This window comes from Plasmodium gallinaceum (genome assembly GCF_900005855.1).
Source record: "Plasmodium gallinaceum strain 8A genome assembly, contig: PGAL8A_v1_21, whole genome shotgun sequence".
NCBI lineage: Eukaryota > Apicomplexa > Aconoidasida > Haemosporida > Plasmodiidae > Plasmodium > Plasmodium gallinaceum.
Window position 1 is genome coordinate 153,981 of NW_021628323.1, and position 25,600 is coordinate 179,580.

A 25,600-nucleotide genomic window follows, 5' to 3' on the forward strand; every position below is an offset into this window, starting at 1 on the left:
GAAAAAAGGAATTTAACATTAGAAAAAATTATTAATTTCATTTAAACATAGTTCTTTTTAAGTATTTTTTATTTTGTTTATTTAGGAAAGCTTATGATTAAATAATTTGAAGAAAATGAAGCAACTTAGTAATGTAACAAATCTTTTAAAAAATAGTTTAAAAAAAAATGTAAATATAGTAACAAAATATGATATGTACAGAAATAGAAAAATACAAGATGGTCTTAGAAATTTTTCTACACAAAACATGGAAAAAAAAAAAATGAATATGTTTACAGCAATAAATTCAGCAATGCATAATGTATTTGAAAAAGATCCTAATTCAATATTATTAGGTGAAGATGTGGCATTTGGTGGAGTATTTAGATGTTCTCTTGATTTATTAAATAAATATGGAGATAAAAGAGTTTTTAATACTCCTTTATGTGAACAAGGAATTATAGGATTTGCAATCGGTTTAGCAGAAAACGGATTTACTACAATTGCTGAAATTCAATTTGGTGATTATATTTTTCCTGCATTTGATCAAATAGTAAACGATGTAGCCAAATATAGATATAGATCAGGTAGTAGTTTTGATGTTGGTAAGTTAACTATTAGATCTACTTGGGGTGCTGTAGGTCATGGTGGTTTATATCATTCACAAAGTCCTGAAGCATTTTTTGCTCATGCAGCTGGAATTAAAATAATAGTTCCAAGTGATGCTTATAAAGCTAAAGGATTATTACTTTCAGCTATTAAAGATCCTAATCCTTGCTTGTTTTTTGAACCAAAAAATTTATATAGGTCTTCTGTTTGTGAAGTTCCTATAGATGAATACGAATTAGAATTAGGTAAAGCTGATGTAGTAAAAGAAGGTAAAGATGTAACTATTGTTACATGGGGTTCTTTAGTTCATAAAATGAAAATAGCTGCTGATATTTTAGCCAAAAAGCATAATATTGATTGTGAGATAATTGACCTACAAACTATCATACCATGGGATATTGATACCGTTCAAAAATCAGTTGAAAAAACTGGAAGACTTTTAATAAGTCATGAAGCACAAGTAACTAATGGATTTGGAGCAGAAATTGCTGCAAAAATTCAAGAAAGATGTTTTTATAACTTGCATACTCCAATTAAAAGAGTATGTGGTTATGATACACCTTTCCCACATGTATATGAACCTTTTTATTTACCAGATGAACATAAAATCGTTTATGAAGTAAAAAATATGATGAAGGAATAAAACATTTTGAATGAAGAAAAAAGAAAAAAAAAACAGAAAACTTAAAATATTTTATTTGATAAATAAAATATGTTTTTATAATTTTATTTTTATATAAATTTTTTGTTACCAAGCATATTTTTTCATTAATATTTAAAATTTTCTAAATTCTTTAAATACTTATAAAAATATCATATTTTTTTTTTTTTTTTTTTTTTTTACATAAATATCCTTAAATCTAACTTTTTTACCCGTTTATTTTTCCCATTTTTATAAAATAATATATAAAAACAAAACATTATTTTAAAAATTGTTTGTAAAGCTTTACTTTCAAAATAAAAAATAGTAGTCCCTTTAGATTAAAAGTTACAAAAACATTATAAATGTAATACTAAAATATATATATATTTTTTTCTAAGCAACCTGTTATAAGCAAAGTTTAACTGATATATATATCTACTTTATTTTTATTTTCTTTTTTACTTTGTATTATTTTCATATATTAAAAAAAAAAAAAAAATTAGATAAAATGAAATTATATTGGAAATTTATTAATTTTTAAATTATAAGTTCTTTGATTCATAGAAAAATATGTATTCACAAGTATAAAACAGATGATTCACAAAATTTTAACTTTTTATTTTTTTTTATTTTTTTAATTTTTTTTTTTTTTTTTTTTTTTTTTTTTTTTTTTTTTATTTTTTTTAAAACAACTATGTCAAAAAAAAAAAAAAAAAAAAAAATTGTAACATGCTTTTATATTTATGTATTTTTGATATTTTAATATATAAAGAATTAAAAAACTAGAGATTAATTTTTTTTTTTTTAATATTTAAATTTATTGATCTAAATTATGTTCTTTAAAAAAAAAAATATATACAAACACTTTTTAAAAGCATTAAAAATATTGGAATAAATCATTTTTTTTTTTTTTTATAAATGAAGCTTGTTTTCAATTTTCTTTTTACATGGATATATTAATTTTAAAACATTTTATTTTATTTTTTTTTTTTTTATAATAAGATAAAAAAACTATTAATATGATGTTTTTAAAAATGAAATTTTAAAAAGTTATATTTTATTATGAAATACGGATTTTTCTATTTTATTCTTTTATTTTTTATTAAGTTATTAATTTTTTATTAATACTAAAACAAAACATTAAAATGAAATGTTATGCTTCTAAAAATAAAAACATAAAAAAAAAAAAAATAAAGAATAATTTTATATTGTAATAAATACAAAAAAAAAAAAAAAATTAAGAAAAAAAATATAAATTTTAAAAAAAAAAAGAAAATCTATATATATATATATATATATATTTGAATATATGTATGTATGTTGATAAGGAATTTACTTTTAAAAAAAAAAACCTATACATTTATATATATGTGTAGTAATGCATTTTTTTATAAATAAAAATTCTATTATTTCATTTATATGTGTATTCTAATGTATTTACTTATTATGAAGAATTTTGATTTGTTTTAATATGAGAATCATATTGATATTTTTTGAATAATTTAAGGTATTTGTTATTCAATTGAAAATATATAGGTATATATATTTTTGAATTTTACTAAATAAAATATATTACGATGGATATTAGTAATTCAAAAGAGACTAAAGAAAATGAGAAAAGTTCTGAAGATATAAATATACAGAAAACTTATGAAAACTTGAATAGTAAAAATATTGCAAATAATGAAAAAAACAAGAATAATAAAAATAACAATGATGTAGAGAAAGTTATATCAAATGATGAAAATGAAAATTTACGAAATGATTTAACAGAATCAAACAATGAATGTATTCAGATTCAGTTAAAAAATGATGAAGTATATAATGCAAATGATAAAAATAATTCAAAAAATAAAAATGAAATAGATAATTCAATTAAAGAGAGTTATTATAAAAATAAAAGTGATATAAATAACGTTAATAAAGAAAATCATTCTAATGAAAAAGATGAAGTATATAATATATCGAAGTTGTGCGAACTCAAAGAAATATCTCAATTAGGGGAAAATAGAAAAAAAGTCTTAACGTATTTTAATGAATTATATGCTGCAAAAGGACAAAGCATAACACATTCTTTAATTGAAATTTATTATCTATGTATTAATGATGAAATTGTTTTATATATGTTGCAAAAATATTTACATATTCATGGATTATGTGTACCCTGTTATAAGTTTGGAAGCAATAGAAATTCATGTAATCTAAAAATAAGATGTAAATGGTGTCATCATTATAGCCATTTAAATAAAAATTCTTGTTTACATCCATTTAAAATGCTACATTTTAAAAATAAATGTAAAGTTTGCAATCATTTTATAAAAGGAAGATTTTGTAATTTGTTAAATGAATGTCAATTTTGCCATTCTATTGATCATTTACCAAAAAATTTAAAGAAGAAATATCACGATATTTTAAACCATTTATATAAAAAGAAAGAATATTCTGATATTATAACAAAAGATCTTTTATTAAATTTAGATGAGGATAAAAAAAATGAGAAGAATTTAGATGCTTTCGATAAAGATTTAATGTTTACTTTTGAAAATAACAATATAGATAATAATGATAATAATAAATCTTTTGATACATGCATTGAATGTTATGAAAACAATAAAAAACCATGTATAAATTATTTTCTATATGATCATGTATGTTTAACGGACTGCAATAATTGTCATAATGAAATACATAAAAAAAAGAATTCGAACTTATATATTTTAAATTATCTACATGAAAATAATTTATGTTCTGTTTGTCCATTGATAAATGATAACAATTGTGTTTGTGATAATAACAGCATTTATTGTCATGATTCTGATCATATATGTTATGATATTAAGGTAAAAAATGTTTTAGATAAATGTTTAGATTCTTTAAAAAAAGAATTTAGTGATACAAAAGACCAAGGAAGAAGTATAGAAAATGAAAATAAAGACGAAGATAAAAATGAAAATGAAAACAGCAATAGTAAGAAAGTTGATGAAAAAAGAAAAAGAACGTCTCATAAAGGCTATAATAGTATAAGAGAAAAAACATGGCAGAAAAAAAACCTAAATGAATATAATAAAAAATATTCTTATTCACGAAATGAAAGTTTAAATTCACTTAGTTTAGAAAGCAATAATATATACAAAAATAATAATGATAATTTCATGAGTAGTGCTGATAAAAATAAAAATAAATTGGATGATAACTATGAAATAAAAGAATATTATAATGAAAAAGAAAAAAATTTCAATAATAAAAAAGAAAAAAAAGAAAATTTTTTTAACAAGCATGAAGATGAAAAGAATTTTAAAATTAACAATAAAGAAGAAAAAAATGAAAAATATAAAAATGATAATAAATACTATGAAGATAATAATACTAAATCAAAAAAAGAGAAGAATGATAAATATTCTTCAGTAAATTTAAATAGTGAAAAAAATTTCAGTAGTAAACATTGTTCAAATACACATAGCAAAAGTTATTATGATAATAGTACTACATATAAATTACACAATGCAAAAAAAAAAAAAAAAAAAAAATTAGATAAATTATCGGGTGAATGTTACGGAAATAAATCTGTAAAAAAAAGTAGTCATACTTCTGTAAATAAAGAAAAAGGCAAGGATTCAAAATATAGATATAAAAATTTAATTAATAGAGTTAAAATTTGTAACAAAGAAGAAATAGAAGAAAAAAAAATGAACGAAACAAGTGTGATAAATGAAAAAGATGTAACTCTTGATAAAGATAAGGAAAAAGAGAAAAATTTTGAAAATATATCTATGGAATCAGTACCAAATAATATTTCTTTAAGAGATGAAAAAAATAATTTTCTTTATGAAAAAAATAAAGAACAAAATAAATTTAGTAATAATGAAGGTTATTATAGTGGAAGTGGTTCAACCAACTTCGAAAAAAATCCTTGTAATGCAGGTGAAGAAAAATATTTTGAAAAAACCTTGAATACTTACACAAATTATAATATTGTAGATATTCATTTAAATAATAAAAGTGATATATTGTTAGATGATTATGATAATGAGGAATGTGTGAGAGATACAGAAATAAAAACAAATAATAAAATTAAAATTATTAATGATGTGGTGAGACATGAAGCACCTAGACCAAAAAACGTTATGCATAATTTATTAGATGATAAATATAGAAAAAAAAAAATGATGCTTGGAGAATTAACTGGTTTTTTTACAATTGAAGAACATAATAAACAAAAATGTATTCCATGTTCCTTTTATTTTTCTAATGGTTGTAACTACTCGATATATTGCAGAAATTGCCATCATGAAAGTCACAGAGATCATAAAGGTGATCAGTGTCATTATAAGGTTTTACATAAAATGAAAATATGTAAACCATGTAATGATTTTTTTAAAGGAATGTGTGAACACAGAAAATCAAAGATTCCAAGAAAACCACATGAATGTGCTTATTGTCATGAAGAAACTCATAGAAAAGAAGTTTTAAAAGAAATAAATAAGAAGGAAAAAAGAAGCTTAAGTAATTTTTCAAAAAGTGATAAAATAAAAAAAAGTAATAGTGAAAGAAGTATGAGCAACTTCTCAAAAATATGCGAATTTGAAATTAATGAAAATAAAAGGAGTCTAAGTAACTATTCAAGAAATAGAATTATAAGTTGTGAAAAAGAAAAAGATGACAAAAAAGTATATAAAAGTGAATTAAATAGTAACAAAGAAAGTACAAGAGATTCTCAGAGGAATTCAAAAAATTGCAATATAGAAGATAGAAGTATTAACAGAGAATTAAAAGAAACTAATTCATCCACTAACGAAAAAACAAAAGAAACAAATGAAATAATATCAGAACATAATAATGATTACATTTCTGAAGATGAAATGTGGTTAGAAACAAGAAATGTAAATAATGATAAAGAAAAATTAAAAAACAAAGGAAAAATTGATATTGAAAATAAAGAAAAAAAATTAAATGATGATGATAATTCAAAAAATGAGAGAGAAATAAAGAAAGATGAGCAAGAAGATTTTCTAAAAGAAGAATCAGCAAATGAAAAAAAAGATTTAATCACACGCTCATATTCAAATAGTTTGTCATCCAATGAAAAGGAAGATAAAGAAGAAAATTCAAATAAATTGAGTTCTACAAATGGTTTCTATGAAAATTCTACAGAAAATATATCTGGAAAATTTACATCTGACAATATAAAAAATGAATTAAATAATTTAAATGATAAAAGTAATGAAATAAAAGATATTTACAAAGAGATGGATGAAAAAGATTATGAGAAGGAAGAAAATGTAAGTCCGGATAGAAAAGAAAATATAAGTAAAGAGAAGTTTGATAAAACGGATAAATACCATGATAAAAGTATAGATAAAGAAGACGAAGAAGAATTAGATAGATTAAGAGCAAAAAGAATGCAAGAAATATATAAGTTGCAAAGAAAACAAGGAATTAATTTAAATGATTTTAGTAAAAACTTAAGCAGACATGAAAAAGGGGCTTGTCATCCTTGTGTTTATTATTTTGTTGGTTTTTCAGGATGTTTAAATGGAAAAAATTGCTTAAATTGTCATCATGAAGATCATAGAAATCCTCATAGTATATTTCATCCATCTCGTTTTTTACATATAAAAAAATTATGTGTTCCTTGTTCTAGTTATTTTAAAGGTGAATGTACAAGACATATGCATACATGTGTTTATTGTCATTATGATTCACATAAAAAAGAATTTGAAGAAAGTAGTAAAACTAAAAAAGAGATAAATGAAAAATATAAAAAAGAGGAAACAGATGATTATAAAGAAGATAAGGATAATAAAAAAGAAAATACCAATGATATCAATGAAAAAGAACAAAAAAATATATATGATAAAAATATAGAGAATGATAATAAAGAACATAAAGAAGAAGAAGAAGAAGAAAAAATTAAAAATGGAGAAATTAAAGACGAAAAAAAAGAAAATAAGCGAGAAACATTAGAAAAAACTGAAATCAATGAAGGAAATAAAGATGTATTAGATGAAAAAAAAAAAGAATTTGTCTATGCAAAGCAAACAGGATATAAAGAAAGAGATGCACATGAAAGGGGTGTTTGTCATCCTTGTGCTTTTTATTTTTCAGGAAAAAATGGGTGCTTAAAAAAAAATAATTGCATAAACTGTCATGATAGAGATCATGAAGATATTAACTCACCATATCATCCATCGAAATTATTACATTATAAAGGTATATGCTCACCGTGTCAAGAAAATATGAAAGGTTTATGTAAAAGAGCTTCGTTTGATTGTGTTCATTGTCACAATGAAGAACATATACCAGACAATATGAAAGAAACTGTTCAAAAAATGAAAGAAAAAAATATAGAGAAAAGAAATAAAAAAGAAAGAAAAGCCTATTTTGACCATAAATACAAATTTTTAAATAAACATAAAGTAAATGCTTATAATAATAATAATACATCTTTCAATAGGAGAAATTTTTATAATCCTATTGCTTACAAAAATAAAAAATATTCTATTAAATCAATTAGTATAGATAAGAAAAATAATTATAAAAAAGTTAAAAAATATTCATATTTTAAAAATTCTAGTAGTTATGATAATAAAAAACATATTACCAAGAATAATAATTACGAATATTCTAAAAAATCGCATATTAAAGAAAAATATAATGCATATAATCTGTCTATAAATAATATTAAAAATAAACAATTATCAAGCAGAAACTATTACAGTAAAAAAGATAAAGAAAAAAAAATGAAGGAATATAAAGAAACGAGAAACAGTATGAATTACGAAAAATCTATTAACACGTTTAATAATTTTAACAAAAAAGCAACTAATAAATCAAACAATAATAAGTTTTATAGAAAATCAGTTGATTTGAATAGTATAAAAAGTTATGATCATCATAACGAAACGAAATTTAGAGATAAACTATCATCAAATAATTATGCATATTATAATAGTAATAAAGATAATTATGATGAAAATAAATATAAGCAAGGAAGTGTCAGAAATAACTATGAAGACAAAAATTATAACTTAAAAAAAAATAATAAATATGAAAATTCAAAAATTAAATATGAAGAGGAAATAAATTATTACAATGAACAAAAAAATTATAATAATGAAAAAAATTTTGAAGACAAAGATAACAATAATAAAAAAAATTATTATGAAAGTAGCGGTAGCTATTTTGATAGAAAGAGTCATTTTGATAAAAAATATGATTATAGAAACAATTCTGATCATAAAAATAAACATTATGATAAGATATATGATTATAAAAAAAATTATTACAATAATGATAAATATTGTGAAGGAAAAATAAATTATAATGATGAAAAAAAAAATTATTATGATGAAAAAAAAAATTATTACGATGAAAAAAAAAATTATTATGATGAAAAAAAGAGATATTACGAAGATAAGAAAAATTATTATAATGATAGAAATGTCTATGCTGACAGGAAAGATTTCTGTAATTATAAAAAAAATTATGACAAAAAAGCAAGTAGAGAGGAGGAATTAGTATCACCATCAATTGTAAGAAATAATAGTAATTTTTCAGATAAAAAAGAATTAACCAAACGAAAATATGACGAAGTTGAAATGTATAAAAATGATTACAATGATTCATTTAATTTTTCAATAAATAACAATAAGAGAAGGAAAGAAGATTTCTCAGAAAACACATTAATGAAGAGAAATAACGAAAGGGATTATAATAAAAATATAACAAATGAAAATAAAAATATCAATAAAAAATCAATGAGAACTAAAGAAATTTGTTATGATTTAGATGGAAATTCCTCAAAAAAATATGTGACTAAATTAGATAAAGGATATAATGACAATAAAATAAATTGTGAAGAACATAATTATAAAAGAAAAGGCTTTCCAGTGTTAATAAAAAAAAAAAGTAATTCAAAAGAATCTTTTGATAGTTCTAACAAAATTGCAAATGGTGTAAGAAATATAGATAATGATAAATATAGTACTTATAAAAGAAAATATACAGATCGTTATGACGATAGATATAGTGGTTTATCATCCACAGTAGCAAAACACAATTCTTTCTTAAAAAAAAATAGGAATGATTCTATTGATTTAAATAAATATAAATCTCCTAGTATTTTAAGAGATGATAATAGAATCTCCATGTTTTCATCAAAAAATAGACGTAATTCCATCGAAATAAACAATCAGAAAATAATTAACAAAAATGAAAACAATAATACATATGAAAAGTACGTTGATGATAAATATAATGAACATAAAAATTCACAAAATAAATTCAAAAAAAATTTAAATAAATATAATACTTATGAACATAATTATAGAAAAACTTATTTCAAATATAATAATAAGGATAACAGTTTTTATAAAACAAATGATACTACAGATTATAAAACTACTGTAAAACATTATTTTAAAGATAGAAATTCAAAAAAATATCAAGGAAAGTACAAGAACACATGGAAAAATAAAAGATCAAATGTTTAAAATATTTATAGTTAAAATAAAAAAAAAAAAGAAAAAAACAAAAAAATCAAATTATAGAAAAAATTTAAGAATAATGAAATTTTATTATAAAAGAAAATAGAATATACATATAATATCAAATTAATTTTAATATCTATAACAAAAATTGTTTTAAAAAAAAGTTACTTTTTTTTGTTACTAAAAATATAGTAAAATATAAAAAAAAAAAAAAAAAAATGTAAACTCTAATTAAATTTTTTTAAAATAATAACACATAAATATAATAAAAATAGTGAAGAAAAATGAAATATAACAATATGAATTTTATTATACAAATAAAATAAATTATAAAATAAGATATAATTAAATAAATATATATAATTAAATATAATTAAAAGAAATTTTTTAATGAATGATAAAAATATAAATATATTTTTAATTTATTTGATGAAATTTTTTAACATTATATATATATATATATTTAGATATATATATATATATATTTAGATATATAAACATTAAAAATTAAAGAAATTTTTTTTTAATTTTGTAATTTAAATTTGTAACTAAAATATATCTCACTGAAAGTTTTTTATATATTAATTTAATAATGAGGAACGTATAATGTTATATAATTTTTAAATAATTAAAATATGTTGAATTATTTTTAATGGAAGTATTTAGTTTACAAAATTATAGTTTTTTCTTTAAATCATTTTAGTAAATATTAAAAATTTTTAATAATTAAAAAAAAAAAAAAAAAGAAAAATGAAGAAAGATAATTGACAATTACATGAACAAAATCTCAAGAGATTTAAAATTTTTGAATTCAGAAATTTGGAAAAACAAAACTATGTGAATCAATAAAAAAAAAAAAAAAAATATATATATATATATCATTAAAAATTAAGAATTTTATATATATATATATATAGAATTCTGAAAAATAAAAGTTAAAACAAATGTTTTAAATAAAACAAAAAACAATAGTTTTTATAAATAATGAATATATAAAATAATAGAAAAAAAAAAAAAAAAAAAAAAATTAAGATATAGGAGGTGGTATTTTAGGTAATGTTAGTAAAGGAATATTAAAAAAATCAAGTAATTCTTTTTTCTCTTTTTTTTCATTATTACATAAGTTGTTTTTTGTAATTATAAGTGAATCATTAAGAATTTTGGCTTTTTTCTTTTTATTATTTTCAATATCTAAAGAATTATGATGAATTACTTTTGGAGAAATGTTATTTTTTCCTTCAATCTTTTTTAATAGACATTTATAATTATTTCGTAAAAATGATTTACTATTAACCTCAGAATTATTATCATCGTATTTGAGAATAATTTCAATAAAATTTTTACTATTATTTGTTGTAAAAAATGGAGAAAAAATTAAAGGTGCCCTTATTTTTGTTTTATTTTTTTTTAATAGTACATTTAATGGTATTAAAGTATTAGCAATTAATATTTTCTTTTGTTTCTTTTCTTTAATATAATTAAGCTTGCTAAAATTATTATGTACTGTTAATGTACTAGATGAATAATATAAGCAGTGTTTTTCATAATTATTACTTTTGTGATGATCAAAGTAATTAATTACATGATAAATGCATAATTGTATAGATAAATTTTCTAAGTAAAACTTAAAATCTTCATTTTTCATATTTACATTAAAAATTTTATTTAATTCTTCAAAATGCGGTAATTTTAACATAGTTGAAATATTTAATACTGGATGACATTCATTAAAAAATATATTACTTTTTGCTTGAACTCTATTTATGATATAATTCTTTTTATTATTTATTAAAAACGGAAATATATCATTTTTATTTATAAAATCATAATTATTTAAAACTATCTGAAATGACAAAAATATGTTTGGTTTTTCATTATTGATTAATGAAAAGGGATATAAAATTTTCTTTACTTTTACAAATATTTTGTATTTACTTACATTTAAATTATGATGCTTCTTTATGAAATTGGTTTTTTTATTTATGCTACTTTGTTTAACACCTTTGGTGATACTATCTAATGCATACAAATTTTTATATTCCTTATTTGATCTTATATCTCTACTATCATTTTTCAATATATTGTATTGATAAACAGATGTCTTATTATTAATACATTTACTTCTTATTAAATCGGACATTTTAGTATTAAATGTGTCTGAATATAATGTGTTACTTGTGTTTTCACTAAAGCAATTATCATTTTCTTTTTTCATATAATAACTGTGTATATCCTTATTTTTAAAAAAATTCAGTAAGGAATAGTCATTCGAATTTTTTTTATTTTTTAAGTGAGAAAATTTTCTTGAAAAAAAATTATTTCTTGCTTCTTTTTTATTTTTAGAATGTAAGTAATAGCTAGCATTTTCATTATTATGATTATTATCATTTAAAATAGTATTTTCAACATTTATATTTGATTTTTGAAAATTATTTTTTATATTATCGAATTTATTCATTTTATTATCATCTGAAGATGCAACATTGTTTCTTCTATTCAATAATTTATTTATTTTATTTGTACCTTTTGCGTTTAATGATGGAATTTTTATAAATTTTTTATTATTATAAAAAAATGGTATTTTGTGATTTTCTTGTTTTAAGTAATTTTTGTATTCTTCATAGAATGTTACTATATCACTTAAAAATAAATATAAAAAAAAATAATTTTTGTTATTACTACGTATGTGCCATTTTCTCCAATTATTCAATAAACACCAATCTTTTTCATTTAATATTTTCCTTTTAATTTTATTTTTTTTTTGTTTCCTTTTTTCTTCATCAGAAAAAAAATGAGAATTATTTTTACTTGTAGAAGAAAAAGTTGAAAAAGAATTATAATTAACTTGTAAATTATTGTGTGTAAGAAGTTTTTTATTTTTTATATATTTTTTTTTTTTTTTATTTTCTGTCTTTATAAATTGATTTTGAGATTTTAACAGGCATTTTAATAAATATGCCCATTCAACTATTCCTACTTCATGAGAATTTGAAAAAAATTTTTTAATTTCATCAAAAAAATAAGAAAACGAACTTAAAAAATGAAAAGATAATCTTCTTAATGCTAATATTATTAATATAGTTTCTAATGGAAAATATAAGGTATTATCATAATTGATAAAATAATGAAAAAATCTTTTAAAATAACTGATATCACTACTGTAATTTGTATTTTTCAATGATTTAATAAACATTTCTATATTTACATATTTTCTGTAATTTACTTTTATTAATACATCACTAAATATTTTTTCATAAATTGTGTTTTGTAAAACATCATTTTTTTCATTTATTATTTTTAAATTATTTTTATCATATTTAATAAAATATATTTTTATAAAATTTGGAATTAATAATTTTTTTCTCTTTTCAGAACTTTTGTTTTTATTTTTTTTTATTTGATATTTGTAAGATATGTATCCTATAACTTTTTTTTCTTTAATATTATTTATTGTGTCATTTTCATTCATATATTTTATCATATTATTATCATTTCCTTCAATGAAATTAAAAGTATCATTATTACTTACCTTTTTTCCCTTTTCTTCATCCTCCTCATCTGTTGCTTTTATGTGACTTTTACATATTGTATTTTCTTTCATTAATAATTCATCAGATTCATTCTTTTCTATTACAATATCATTAATACCCATTTTATTATAATTATGATCTTCATGCAAAAAATATTTGCTATTAATTGGATAGAAAAGATTTTCTGAACAGAATGTTATATTTTTATTTTCGTATAACATATTCTTTATTTTAAAAAAATGCTCACCAATAATTAAATCTTCTGAATCATAATTCAATGAGATTAATGCTCTAATAATTATTTTACCTTCTACAAATAAATTTTTGCTTTCGATAACTTCATTATGTTTTATTTTTAAGTTGTATATATTTAAATATTTATCAAATAGTTTACATTTGTTTTTTTTCTTCTTTTTCTTTATTTTTAATGGTTTACTAAATGATTTACTATTATCTCTATTTTTAGAATTATTAATATCTAAACTATTTATATTGTCATTGGATTTTTCAGATGTTGTATTTACTTCTTTATTGTTATTGTTACATTCAATGTTTGTTTTCCCTTTGTCATTAATAATGATATTTTTTTTATTTTCATAATTATTATCTTTATTTTTTTTTTTTATTGAATTTTTTAGATAAGAATTATTTCTATTCTTAATATTTTCATTGTTATTTGAAATAAATGAAATATTATTATCTTCAAGATTATCATTAGAAAAAAATTTATCAGTGTAATTAACTATTCTAGGAACAGAGGAAGCTAATAATTCATACTTTTCTTCTTTTTCCTCGCCAACTCTTTGATATATTTCAATATAGAATGCTATAAAAATTTCTTCTGATTTGTTTTTTTCATTAGTTTTACTAAATTTATTATTTAACTTTTTTAATAAATGAAATGGTAAAATTATACGATCAACGGTTAAATTTACATAGCTTACAAAATTACTCTCTTTATTGCTTTTCTCTTTTTTTTCATTGGAATTGATACTTTTAATCTCTAATTCGTTTTTATCACTTTTTTTTTCATAACTTTGATAATGCATCCTCTCCTTTTTACAACTATTGGGAATTATTGGTTCCTCCATTATATCTATTACTTTATTGTTATAATCGTAATCATGCATTGAAACTAATGAATTAATATCTTCATTGTTATATTTATTATTAATTTTCTTATTTTTCACTAAAAATTCACTTTCCCCTACTAAAGTGTAATCACAATTTTCATTTATCTTTGATCTTACTTCCTCTTTTTCTAATGAACCTTTTAAAACTGAAATATTTTCTTCTAGCCTTTCATTCTCATCTATTAATAAATTATTATTATTTTTACTCACATTACTGTCATTATTATTATTATTATCGTTATACAAGAAATTTTCAATATTCTGTTTTTCAATATTTATCAACAATTTTTTCTTTGTATTATCATTCAATTTTTCTTTTATGAAATTTTTTGAATTTACAAAATCCATGTTATTAGAATTATAATTTTCTATATTAAAATTTCTGCTAACTTTTTTATATGTAGTTTCAAAAACAGGCAAATTTGAGAATATTTGTTCTCTCTTATAAAATATATCAATATCTAAAAATAATATTTCTTTATATTCATCATCTGACGATATAAAACATAGAATTTTATGATCTTTTTTTTCTTTATTTTTTATGACTGAAAAAAATTCTAGGATATGTAAGCTAGCTTCAGCTATTTTTTTCTGATTATAATATAACTTTAAGTTTAATATTTGTTTATTATTTTCAAACAAAAGAATTATATCTTTTTCTTTAATTGTAGAAAATTTATGTTCAAAAGCATAATTGATATATATTGTATCATTAAATTTATTATCATCACTATTTAACATTTGTTTTTCATTATTTAATATATCATCAATAAAAATTTCTTTAGTTCCAAAACAGCTATAATAACTTAAGGAAAACTTCCCTTCTACTTTTTCATCATTTCTATTTTTATTATTTTCTTTTATTTTCCATAGTAACTTTTTGATACCAGTAAATTCTTCTAATAATATTTTAAAATCATGCAAATAAAAATTTTTTAAATCAAATATAGGTAATAATATTTTTTTCCACTTTCCTTTTATATTTTTTTCAAATATTTTTATCATTTCTTCTTTGAAAACTATATTATATAATTTATCTTCTTTCTGCTTTTCCTTTTCATTAGTTGATGATAATTTATGGTCTACATTATTCTCTTTAGTAATATTTTCATACTTTTCAACAGAATTTTTTATATTCCTATATCGAGTAACTTCACTATTATTTATTACATTGTTATTTCTTAATTCTTTATGTACTTTATTTTTTTCATTTTTCCTTGAAAGTTCCTCGTTAAATTCATTCTTTACTTTGAATTTCTCTTTTATGATTTCATTTTTCTCATTACTATCATCTTCATTAAAATTTTCTAAATATAATAAATTTAACAAATGTTTACAATCTTCTTTATTTATGTGTTCATCTTTTATATTCATGTAGTTAATCCATTCATATGCAAAATTATAAGTAAACATATAATTAGAAAATTTTATTTGTTCCTTCTTTTTTTCAAAGAAATCAATGAAATCAACTATAGAAATAACAGGACAATTTAATTTAGCAAACATATTTTCATATTCTTTCTTTAAAATAAAAATATTTAGATAAATTCCATTTTTTAAATCCTTCTCATATAAAATAAAATCATCAGGTATAATATTATTTAATTCTTTTTTTTCAACATTTAATAAGAAAAAACATGCATTTTCAATTTCTTTTTTTTTAATATGTTGTTCATTTATATTTTTTATACCAAAATATATCTGTTCATATTTTAATTTTTTTTTTATCATTAGGTTGCTCATTTTTAAAAACAAAAACAATAGTAATCTCTCTAATGTTAAATTGGTAAAGCTAAAGTTATAATATAAATTATTAGATGTTTTAAATAAATTAGATTTCACATTTAAAAATTTACTAAAATGATGAAACATATAATTTTCCTTTTCTTTCTTTTTATTAGCTTCTTCAGAATTTTCTCCATATACACTTTTATGTTTTATATTATTTTGTATATTATTACTAATTTCATTATTTCTTAATGTAATCTCTTTTTTTTTTTTATCATCATGTAATATAAGTAAATTGTTCTTGTATTTCTTATGATTTTCATTTCCATTTTGGTTCATATCTTTGTTTGTTTTAGTATATTTTATTTCATTTAATTTTTCATTTAATTTTTCATTTAAGTTTTGTCTTTTTTTTTTAATTATTTTACTATTATTATTACTATTCTCATTCTTATCATTCTTATTTTCATTATTTGAGTCCTTATTCCATGTGTCTTTACTTACTTCTTTTTTAATATCTAAAATCTTTTTCTGCATTCTAATATTATATTCGTTTTGCATATTATTATCATTAATATATTTGTTAGGAATTTTATTTTTATATTCTTTTTTAATCTCATTTTTATATACTTTTTGTGTTTCATTATCAATTTCTCTTTGCATATCATCTTTATATTTTTTTTTTGCCATTATAATTAAATTTGAAAAATTTATATATGCTTTTAATATATATGGTGTTGGTTTTCCTGTTTTATTAAATTGATATTTTTTATAATCATAAATAACGCAAAATTTATTAAGTGGCTGAAAAAAATCATATAATTCTGCCCATGATAAAAAAACTCCATTTTCGGATAATATACTCTTTAGGTGATCACATGGTATTAAATGCTGATTTTCCATTTGTTCATAATTTTTCATAAAAATATTTTGGTTATTCAAAAAAAAAGAAAACAATTTATTTCTCAAATAAGAATTATAAAATTCACCTTGCTTATATAAATCTTTTATAAAATCACTAGAAGATATAAAGTTCTGATAAGAACTTAAATGAAGAGATGACATATCTACTAGAAAAGAATATTTTTTAGAAAATAAATCTATATCTAAATGAGAAAATATATGGCTAAAGTTTCTAGATAATACTTTTATAAAGGAACTTTTTGTTTTTATATTTTGAAACAATTTGTTTATATTTAAACCTGTTGATATACATTCATTGAATAATATTCTTATATACAGGCAGGATATATAACTTATAAATATATTATCATTAATAATATGACTATGCATATAATTCTGGTTGATTTCATCTAAATCATATAATAATACTTTCTCAAAAGCTATATTATACTTAAAATTTTTTATAATAATTTCTTTACATTCTTCTGTGCTTAAAACCTTCTTTCTTTTTGTATAAGTATCATTGCTTATAAGATTCCATATGCTACTTTTATCATTAAAAATAATACTTTCATTTTTATAAGATAATATATAATTATTACTTTTTAATATATTACATAAATTTAAAAAGAAATTACTCACATTTATATTAAATATTTCAAAAAAACAAAATATTTTATTCCATTCTTTAGAATCAAAACAACCTGATCTTGCTGTAATATTTTCTACATTATGTAAAAAAATTAGTCTACTATTAGTTTTTTGATAATCTAAATTAAATAATTTATTTAAACAGCGATCATATTCATATTTATAAATATGAATAATTCTTTTAAGAAAATCACATAAAAGTAATAAATATGGATAAACAAAATTAACATATTCTATGCTACTAAATTTTTTTTCATCATAACATATATTCACTTCTTGATATAAAAAAGGGAAATAATTTAACTTATTTTTCCAATTACTATGAAAACTTGAATTCATATATTTATTTTCTAAATTATTAAATTTATCTTGTATGTTTTTCATTTTTTGTATATGATATTCTTTTAATTTTTTTTGATACATGATGCTTTCCTTTTCATAAAAACATATATCAAAATTTTTATTATTCATTATTTTTTCTAAAAAAACATATATATAAAAATATTCACGAATATATTTTATAATACATCTATTTTTTCTAAAAAAATTTAAAATTAACTCATCCTCATTTATTATATTTTCTTCTTCATTTAAAATAATGTTCTGCTTTGTATCACTGGATTGGCATATATCATACAACGGTCTTGAAATATTCACTATGTTTTTTTTTAAACTTATAATATTTCTAGTAATTATATTGAAGTTATTTTTAAAGTTTTTTGAGAATAAGTGTGCTTTTCTTTGTATAAAATTTTGAAGTTTAAATTTAATATTATATTTTTTTTTCAAGTAAACATTATTTATTAATATAATCAACTTTAAAAAATCTTCCCTGAATAAATCATCATTATGTTCATAATTATGTAATATCATATCTTTAGATATTTGCAAAAAATCATAGAAAGAGTAATATTTATTTATATAATCATTTATATTCAAAGAGCTAATTTCATATCCGAATATATTCAAAAAAAAGTACTTTATTAATTTTCCTCCTGCTAGTAATTCTTCTTCAGAAAAATAAAAAAAAAAACTATATAATGGTAATAAAAAATAATTATAACAACTTACATTTTTTACGCTATGTGATCTTCTCTTATTTTTATTGTCATTCTTATTATTTAATACTGATAAATCACTATATGAAAAATAGTTAACTCTATTTATAATATTACCTTCCCATTCCTTATTATAAATTGCTAGTTTTCTTCTTTTATCTTTTACATTATTTAATATGTTTTCTACATTATCCTTTATTTGTATTTTGGAATTATAAAATTCAAAGTTTAATTTATTCCAATTTGACCAATATGTTTCTAAAGAATCGAAAAAAATTAATTTGTTATTTAAACTATTAAATGAGGTTAAATCATAAGTTAGAAGATTACAAAATAAAAGACGTATATAATTTTTTGAAAAATTTATACTTAGTTTCTCTATTTCTTTATAGAAATCATTATATGTAAATATACTATTTTTTGAAAAAGTATTAATATTTATATTTCTTTCCTTTAACAAAATAAAAAAATGCTTTAATGTACTTCCTGAAAACATATTTCCACTGGTCTCTTCATTTAATAAGTATTTGTTAATTATTTTGTTTATATTATTTATGTGATAATTAACTGTGTTATTTAAAATCTTTCTTTTTTCACAAATATTAAAAAAGCTGAAACAATTTATAGATGGATATGAAATTTTATTTTCTTTGTTGTTCATATATATTTCATTTTTATACCATTTTAAAATACTTTTTGCAATATCATAAGATGTATATAAACCTATATGATCAAATAATCTTAAAAGTTCTATTTTTTTTTTCTTTGTTTTCTTTTTATTTTTGCTTCTTAATATATTCTTAACATTGTAATAATTAAACAAACATTCTGATATATACTCAATATTAATTAAACCACTTACAATTCTATTATATAAAATTATTAATGAATTTTTCACTGCATTTTTTATTTCCCTTCTATATATCAATATTCTTTTTTTTTTATTTGAATTATATGCAGATATCATGTTAGTTTCATAATTTATGTTGTTTTTATTTTCATTTTTTTTAAATGTCCCCGATATACTAGTTTTATTACTATAATTTATGTTATTTTCATATTTTATATTATTCATACAACTATTAATATCGTTATTTATAGAACTTCCAATCCTATAATCATTATCACTTTTATCATTGGAGCTATATTTTTCTTGTATTTTATCGGAATTATTATTAACCGTATTATCACTATAAATATCTTCATTTTTTTTTGTGTTTTTATAAATACTTGATTTTATTAATGCGTTTTTTTCATTAGTAGGATGTACTCGTTTCTCAAAATAACTATCATCATTTGAATCACTTTTACAAAATCTTTTATCATATTCACCGCTTTTTAGCATAGATAACGTTAATTTTTTCTTTTTATTTAAAAATTCTGAATGCTTTTTACTTGATTTATTTAAATTATAACTATCCGTTTCATTTTTTTCATGTTTTTTCTTATACTCACAATTTTCTTTATTATTATTTACTATATTATATGTAAAATTCTTATTAGTAAAATCTAAAGAGTCTTCATATGAATTTGAAATATTACTACAAGAACTTTTTGAAGTGGATAAGATAATTTCATTATCATTTTCTGAATTTTGTGAAATTTGATTTATTTGATTTTTTTCTTTTTTGTTTACGCTGGGATTATATAAATTATTATCATTGTATAAGATTTGATCATATTTACGAGAGGAACTTTTCTTTATAAACTTATTTTCATTTTTTTCATCATTACTAGGAATTTTCTCACTGAATGAATTTTTCTTTTCATTCATATAATTTTCTACATCTATGTCATTATTATAATTACTTATACATTTATTATTATTATTGTTATTTTGATTCATATAAATATAATATAAACATAAAAAAAACGTAATGTTCACAGTTTCTATTCCTTTTATCACATTAATAAATACATACGTTTCTGAATCTACATAATTGTATTGATTTTGTATAATATATTTAACTAAAAAAAATAAATCATAAGTAGTAAAATCGTTATTTTTAAACTTTTTTAAGATAAATTGAATAGAATGCAAAAAAATTAATGATGTACATGAACATATATTCCCTTCTTCCTTTAAGAAAAATTTTAAATTTTCATTTGGTTTTTTACAATCAATGTTTGAACTAATTAATATATCAGTAGATATATTTTGTCTAATTTTTTCAGAGTAATAATTTTTTTTCTGTAAAATAATCTTAAATAATTCATTCTCTAAATATTCTATAGTTATATTATTAATATATAAGAATTCAAATAATTTTAATAGAACATCATATCCATATACCATGTTTTTTAATTCTTCTACTCCCTTTTTAATTATCAGTGAAGCGAATAATGAAAAATGAATTTTTTCTTTTTTTTGATCATAAAATAATAAACATAATTCATCAAATACTGTCGAATCAACAAAAACTATTCCTACATCTTGAAAAAATAAAAAAAAGTCTTCTTTATTTAAATAATTATCATCATCTAAATATAAATTATCTAAGTATTCACATATATCATTTAAAAGCATTTTCTTTTTATTCTTTATAAATAACTTATTGGATAACTTTTCCCATTTATTGTATATTTTATCTATATATTCTTCAAAGTAACTCTTTAAAACATACTTATTTTTTATACAATTATTTTTTAAATCCGAAACTAATAATTTCACGGTATGTTCATTCATACCACATAGTAATAATTCTTCTCTAATAGATTCTATTTCTACATAAATTATTTTATTTTCATTCTTTATTTTTTCTTCATTTGTTCCTTTCGATAATTCTATATATTGATCATTTATATCATCACTATCAATCATAATATCACATTTTTTGGAAAATTTATTACTTCCGCTATTTTTTTTAATTACATTTTTAAATTTCCCATTTATTTCATTTTGTATACTAATGTTATCTTTTATATTTATTTTGTACTTTTCTCTACTTAATATATTATTAACTATTGTGCTGCTATGTATATCTTTTTTTAATATTTCCCTTTGTATTTCATATATATAATATTCATTATTATATATATTAGCTGAATCATATATAAAATATTGTTCATTAATTGATAAAAAGGAACTAGATTTATTTAACTTATCTTCATAAATATCTGAATTAAACTGAGAATTTGTTTTGGTATCTTCGTTTATTAAAAATTTTCTTGCATCTGTTTCATAATTTTCAATGTATTCCTTACAAAATTCCTTAATATTTTCATACATATTTTTCAATCCTCTAATTAAAATAATTCTAAACATAAAATTAATATCCTCATAGAAACGAAATGTCAATTCAAAATATTTTTCTAAATATATAATATTTTTATTTTCATTAATTTCTTTAACATTTATTTTTAAAATTCCAACGCATTCTTCCTCATTATTCATTTCTTTTTTCCATACCTCTATAAAAATTTCCTGCATATCAGATAATCTTTTATTAGAATTTAATAATATATCAAAAATTTTTTCATCTTTTAAATTAAAATTGCTATATGTATATTTTTCATCTTTATAAAATCTAACACATATTAATAAATTTGGAAAATTTTTTTTAGATAAATTTACAATTTTATCTATATATATATATAATACTTCATTTTTATTATTTTCCTCAGAATTTTCCTGTGTTATTTCTTTTATATTATTACTATAATTTTTATTTTTAACATCTTTTTTACATTTTTCCGTTTTATCATAACTTTTTTCTAATTCTTCATGATCATTTTCAGAGTTATTTTCTGTTATTTCTCTTATTTTATTTTTTATTGATTTTTCTGCTTCATCTTTTTCTTCAATAGATTCATGTATATCATCATATCCTACATTTTCTATTTTGTTTCCCTTTATATCATCATTTATAATCTCTACATTTTTTAATGTATTTGATAATTTTTTGGCTTCAATTGTATCAACTGAATCTATATTAGATTTTTTTTTCACATCGAAATTCTCAGAGTTTCTTAAATCCTGAATCTTTTTATCTAAATAATTTATGTTACCATCATTATTTATTTCCAATTTACATTCTTCATTTAAATCAAAATGTTCATTATTTTCTTCTATACAATTTACATCATTAATATCCTCTTCATTTACATTATTTATATTACAAACATAATTAGATTTCACATGATTCCTTATATTTATATCATCATTTTTGTTATATAGTAAGTTCGTACTAGATTCTTCCTCTTTATTCATAATTTCTATCTCACCTTCCTTTTTAAATCTTTTTTCAAATATATCTAAATGCATATAAAATAATATATATGGCCCTTTAATAAAATCAGTGAAGCAATTATTGGGTATAACTAATTCTTTTACTGGTATCTCTAAATTTGTGATTGAAATAAAAGGAATTTCAGCAAAACCTAGAATTTCTGAATTATTTGGTATAATAAATGGATAATTTAATAATTTTAAAATATTTACATTTTTTTGTTGTAATATGCATGAAGTGGAATCATTAATTTTTTTTTTTTTTTTCTTATTAAAAATTGCACAAAGTAAAAAAGGAATATTCACATTTCTATTTAATATACTATTATGTACCTTATGAAAAACATCTTCTAAAAATTCAATACAATTTTGATTGATATGTTTACTTTCAACATAAAAACTATCATATATAATGTTTTTCATATCTACAATGTTTTTATTTTTTCTCTCTGTTAAATTTCTATATCTACTAATATTTTTATACTTATTTTCAAAAACTTTTCTTGTTAACATTTTTCCATTTCTATTTATGCTTTTATTATTAAATTCTACTTTACTAATAACTTTTTTATTTCTTGTAGAAAAATTAATTATTGGTTTATTTTTATTTAGAAAACTTGAATTTAAACTTCGTGCTCTTCGTTTAGAAATATTTTTATTACTAAGTTCTATTTTACTTATTACAGGTATACAATAACATATATAAAACTTTTCGTAATTCTCTAATTTATTTTGAAAATATTTTCCTACATCTATTTTTGAGAATCTCAAAGAAATATCCGTTATATCTTTAAAATTTTTTAAAATATTTGAATATCTTTTTGTTTCTTTAAAATTTATATCTTCCAAATAATTACTGTTCAACATATCACAAATATTTTTTTCTAATAATTCATCGTTTTTGAAATAATGTTCATTATTTAATCCTCTAGATTCTTCACCTTCTGAATCATGAAATAATGAATCAGTTCTATAATTTTCAGAATAATATACATTTTCTTTTAATTCTTTATTATTATCATCTTCGTTAATGAATCGTTCTGGAATTTTATAAAAGTTTTTTTTAATTTCATTCTTATCATTGAAACATTTAATGTCTAATTTATTTATTTTATTATTTATCTTGTTTTTATTATTAATCAAATCATGTTCAATGATAGTTGTTATTTTTTTTGATTCTTCAGAATCTTCACTATTAATTAAATTTTGTTTTATTGATTTAGTTGATGATTCTAAATCATTTAATAAATCAACTACAGTAGAATATCCATCTAGATCTTTTATATTATTTCCTTGTTTTTTTTCTTGAGATATATTTAATGGTAGAATTTTCATATTTATATTATTATTGTTATTAGAAAAAGATACATATTGACTACTTTCTTTATTTGTAATTATGCTTTTATAACTATTATTAGAAACTTCTAAAAATACGTCATCTGATAATTTTTTTTTATCAGAACTTATATCCTGTTTTATATCCCTACTTAATATATCTTCAGAATCCTTTTTCTTGTTATCATGAGTTTTGCTCTTTTCAGTAAAAAAATGCTTATATTTTCCATTTTCAAATATATTTACTGATTTTTTTTCTAAAAATGATTTTTTATTAAAATCCTTTTCATTTCCTTCATCTAATTTATTATATAAATAGTTATCACAATTTTTTAATATGGTTCCTTCACTATAAGATAAATCTCTTAATTTACTATTCTCATTATCTAATTTATCAGTTACAATATATTGATTCATGTCTGATAGAGCTAATCTTTGTTTTTCAATTTTAGCTTTTAATAAAGATATATTAATTTTTGAACTATTTTTATTATGAAAACTATTTAAAGAAATATTTTTATATGAGTTAATTTCATTTTTTACATTGCTATTTAATATATCTTTTTTTTTGTTTGAATTCGTTCGTGAATCATTTATATATTCATTCGTATATTTATTTAGAGATAGTATATCATTATTTTCATTACTATTGAAGTTTTCATTAATATTAATAACACTACAAATGTTACTTTTATTATTAGTGTTGATATCATCATTAATATTATGATTACCATCTTCATAATTATTAAAGTTGATGGTATTATTATCATTAGTGTTAACATAATTTATATCATTTTTATAATTATTATTAAGTTGAATATCTTTGTATTTACTATTATAATTATTAATATCATTTATATTATCATTATCTTCTGGTATTTTACTTTTTAATAATGAAACATTTTCATCTTTGTTTAAAATATTCTTTATAGAATCATTTAAATTACCTGTAATTTCAGGAAGAGATTCAATTTTTTCATTAATTAACCCACTAACTACTTCATATTTTTTTATTTCATTATTCAAAATTATGCTATTTTTTTCTTTAACTTCCTTCATTTCATTTAAAGTCTTTTGACTTTTTTCTCCTCCTGCAAACAAAACACTATATAGCATATCATTAGAAGAACTACTACTTTCACATATATTATAATCCATTTTATTAAGTCATAATAATATTTATATGTTTAATATTTGATAAAAGTATATTTTTATCATTTATATATTTAATACTAAGACACAACTTAGATAAAAAAAAAAAAAAAAAAAAAAAAAATAATTTTTTTTATAAATTAAAATATAAAAAAAAAAAAA

At 19.2% G+C, this 25,600-nt stretch overlaps 3 protein-coding genes across 3 annotated transcripts; 2 read left to right on the forward strand and 1 right to left on the reverse strand.

Moving 5' to 3' along the window:
• Window positions 1–115: 115 nt before the first annotated feature.
• On the forward strand, window positions 116–1,231 carry BCKDHB (2-oxoisovalerate dehydrogenase subunit beta, mitochondrial, putative; the record flags this gene model as incomplete). Its single annotated transcript, XM_028674251.1, has 1 exon — window positions 116–1,231. The coding sequence occupies one exon, from the start codon at window positions 116–118 to the stop codon at window positions 1,229–1,231; it is 1,116 nt and encodes a 371-aa protein (XP_028530623.1).
• A 1,577-nt stretch (window positions 1,232–2,808) lies between these two features.
• PGAL8A_00025900 (conserved Plasmodium protein, unknown function) lies at window positions 2,809–9,723 on the forward strand (the record flags this gene model as incomplete). The annotated part of the gene is made up of 1 exon (XM_028674252.1): window positions 2,809–9,723. One exon carries the CDS (start codon window positions 2,809–2,811, stop codon window positions 9,721–9,723), a length of 6,915 nt encoding a protein of 2,304 aa, XP_028530624.1.
• A 1,024-nt stretch (window positions 9,724–10,747) lies between these two features.
• PGAL8A_00026000 (conserved Plasmodium protein, unknown function) lies at window positions 10,748–25,444 on the reverse strand (the record flags this gene model as incomplete). The annotated part of the gene is made up of 1 exon (XM_028674253.1): window positions 10,748–25,444. One exon carries the CDS (start codon window positions 25,442–25,444, stop codon window positions 10,748–10,750), a length of 14,697 nt encoding a protein of 4,898 aa, XP_028530625.1.
• Between the last annotated feature and the right edge of the window lie 156 nt (window positions 25,445–25,600).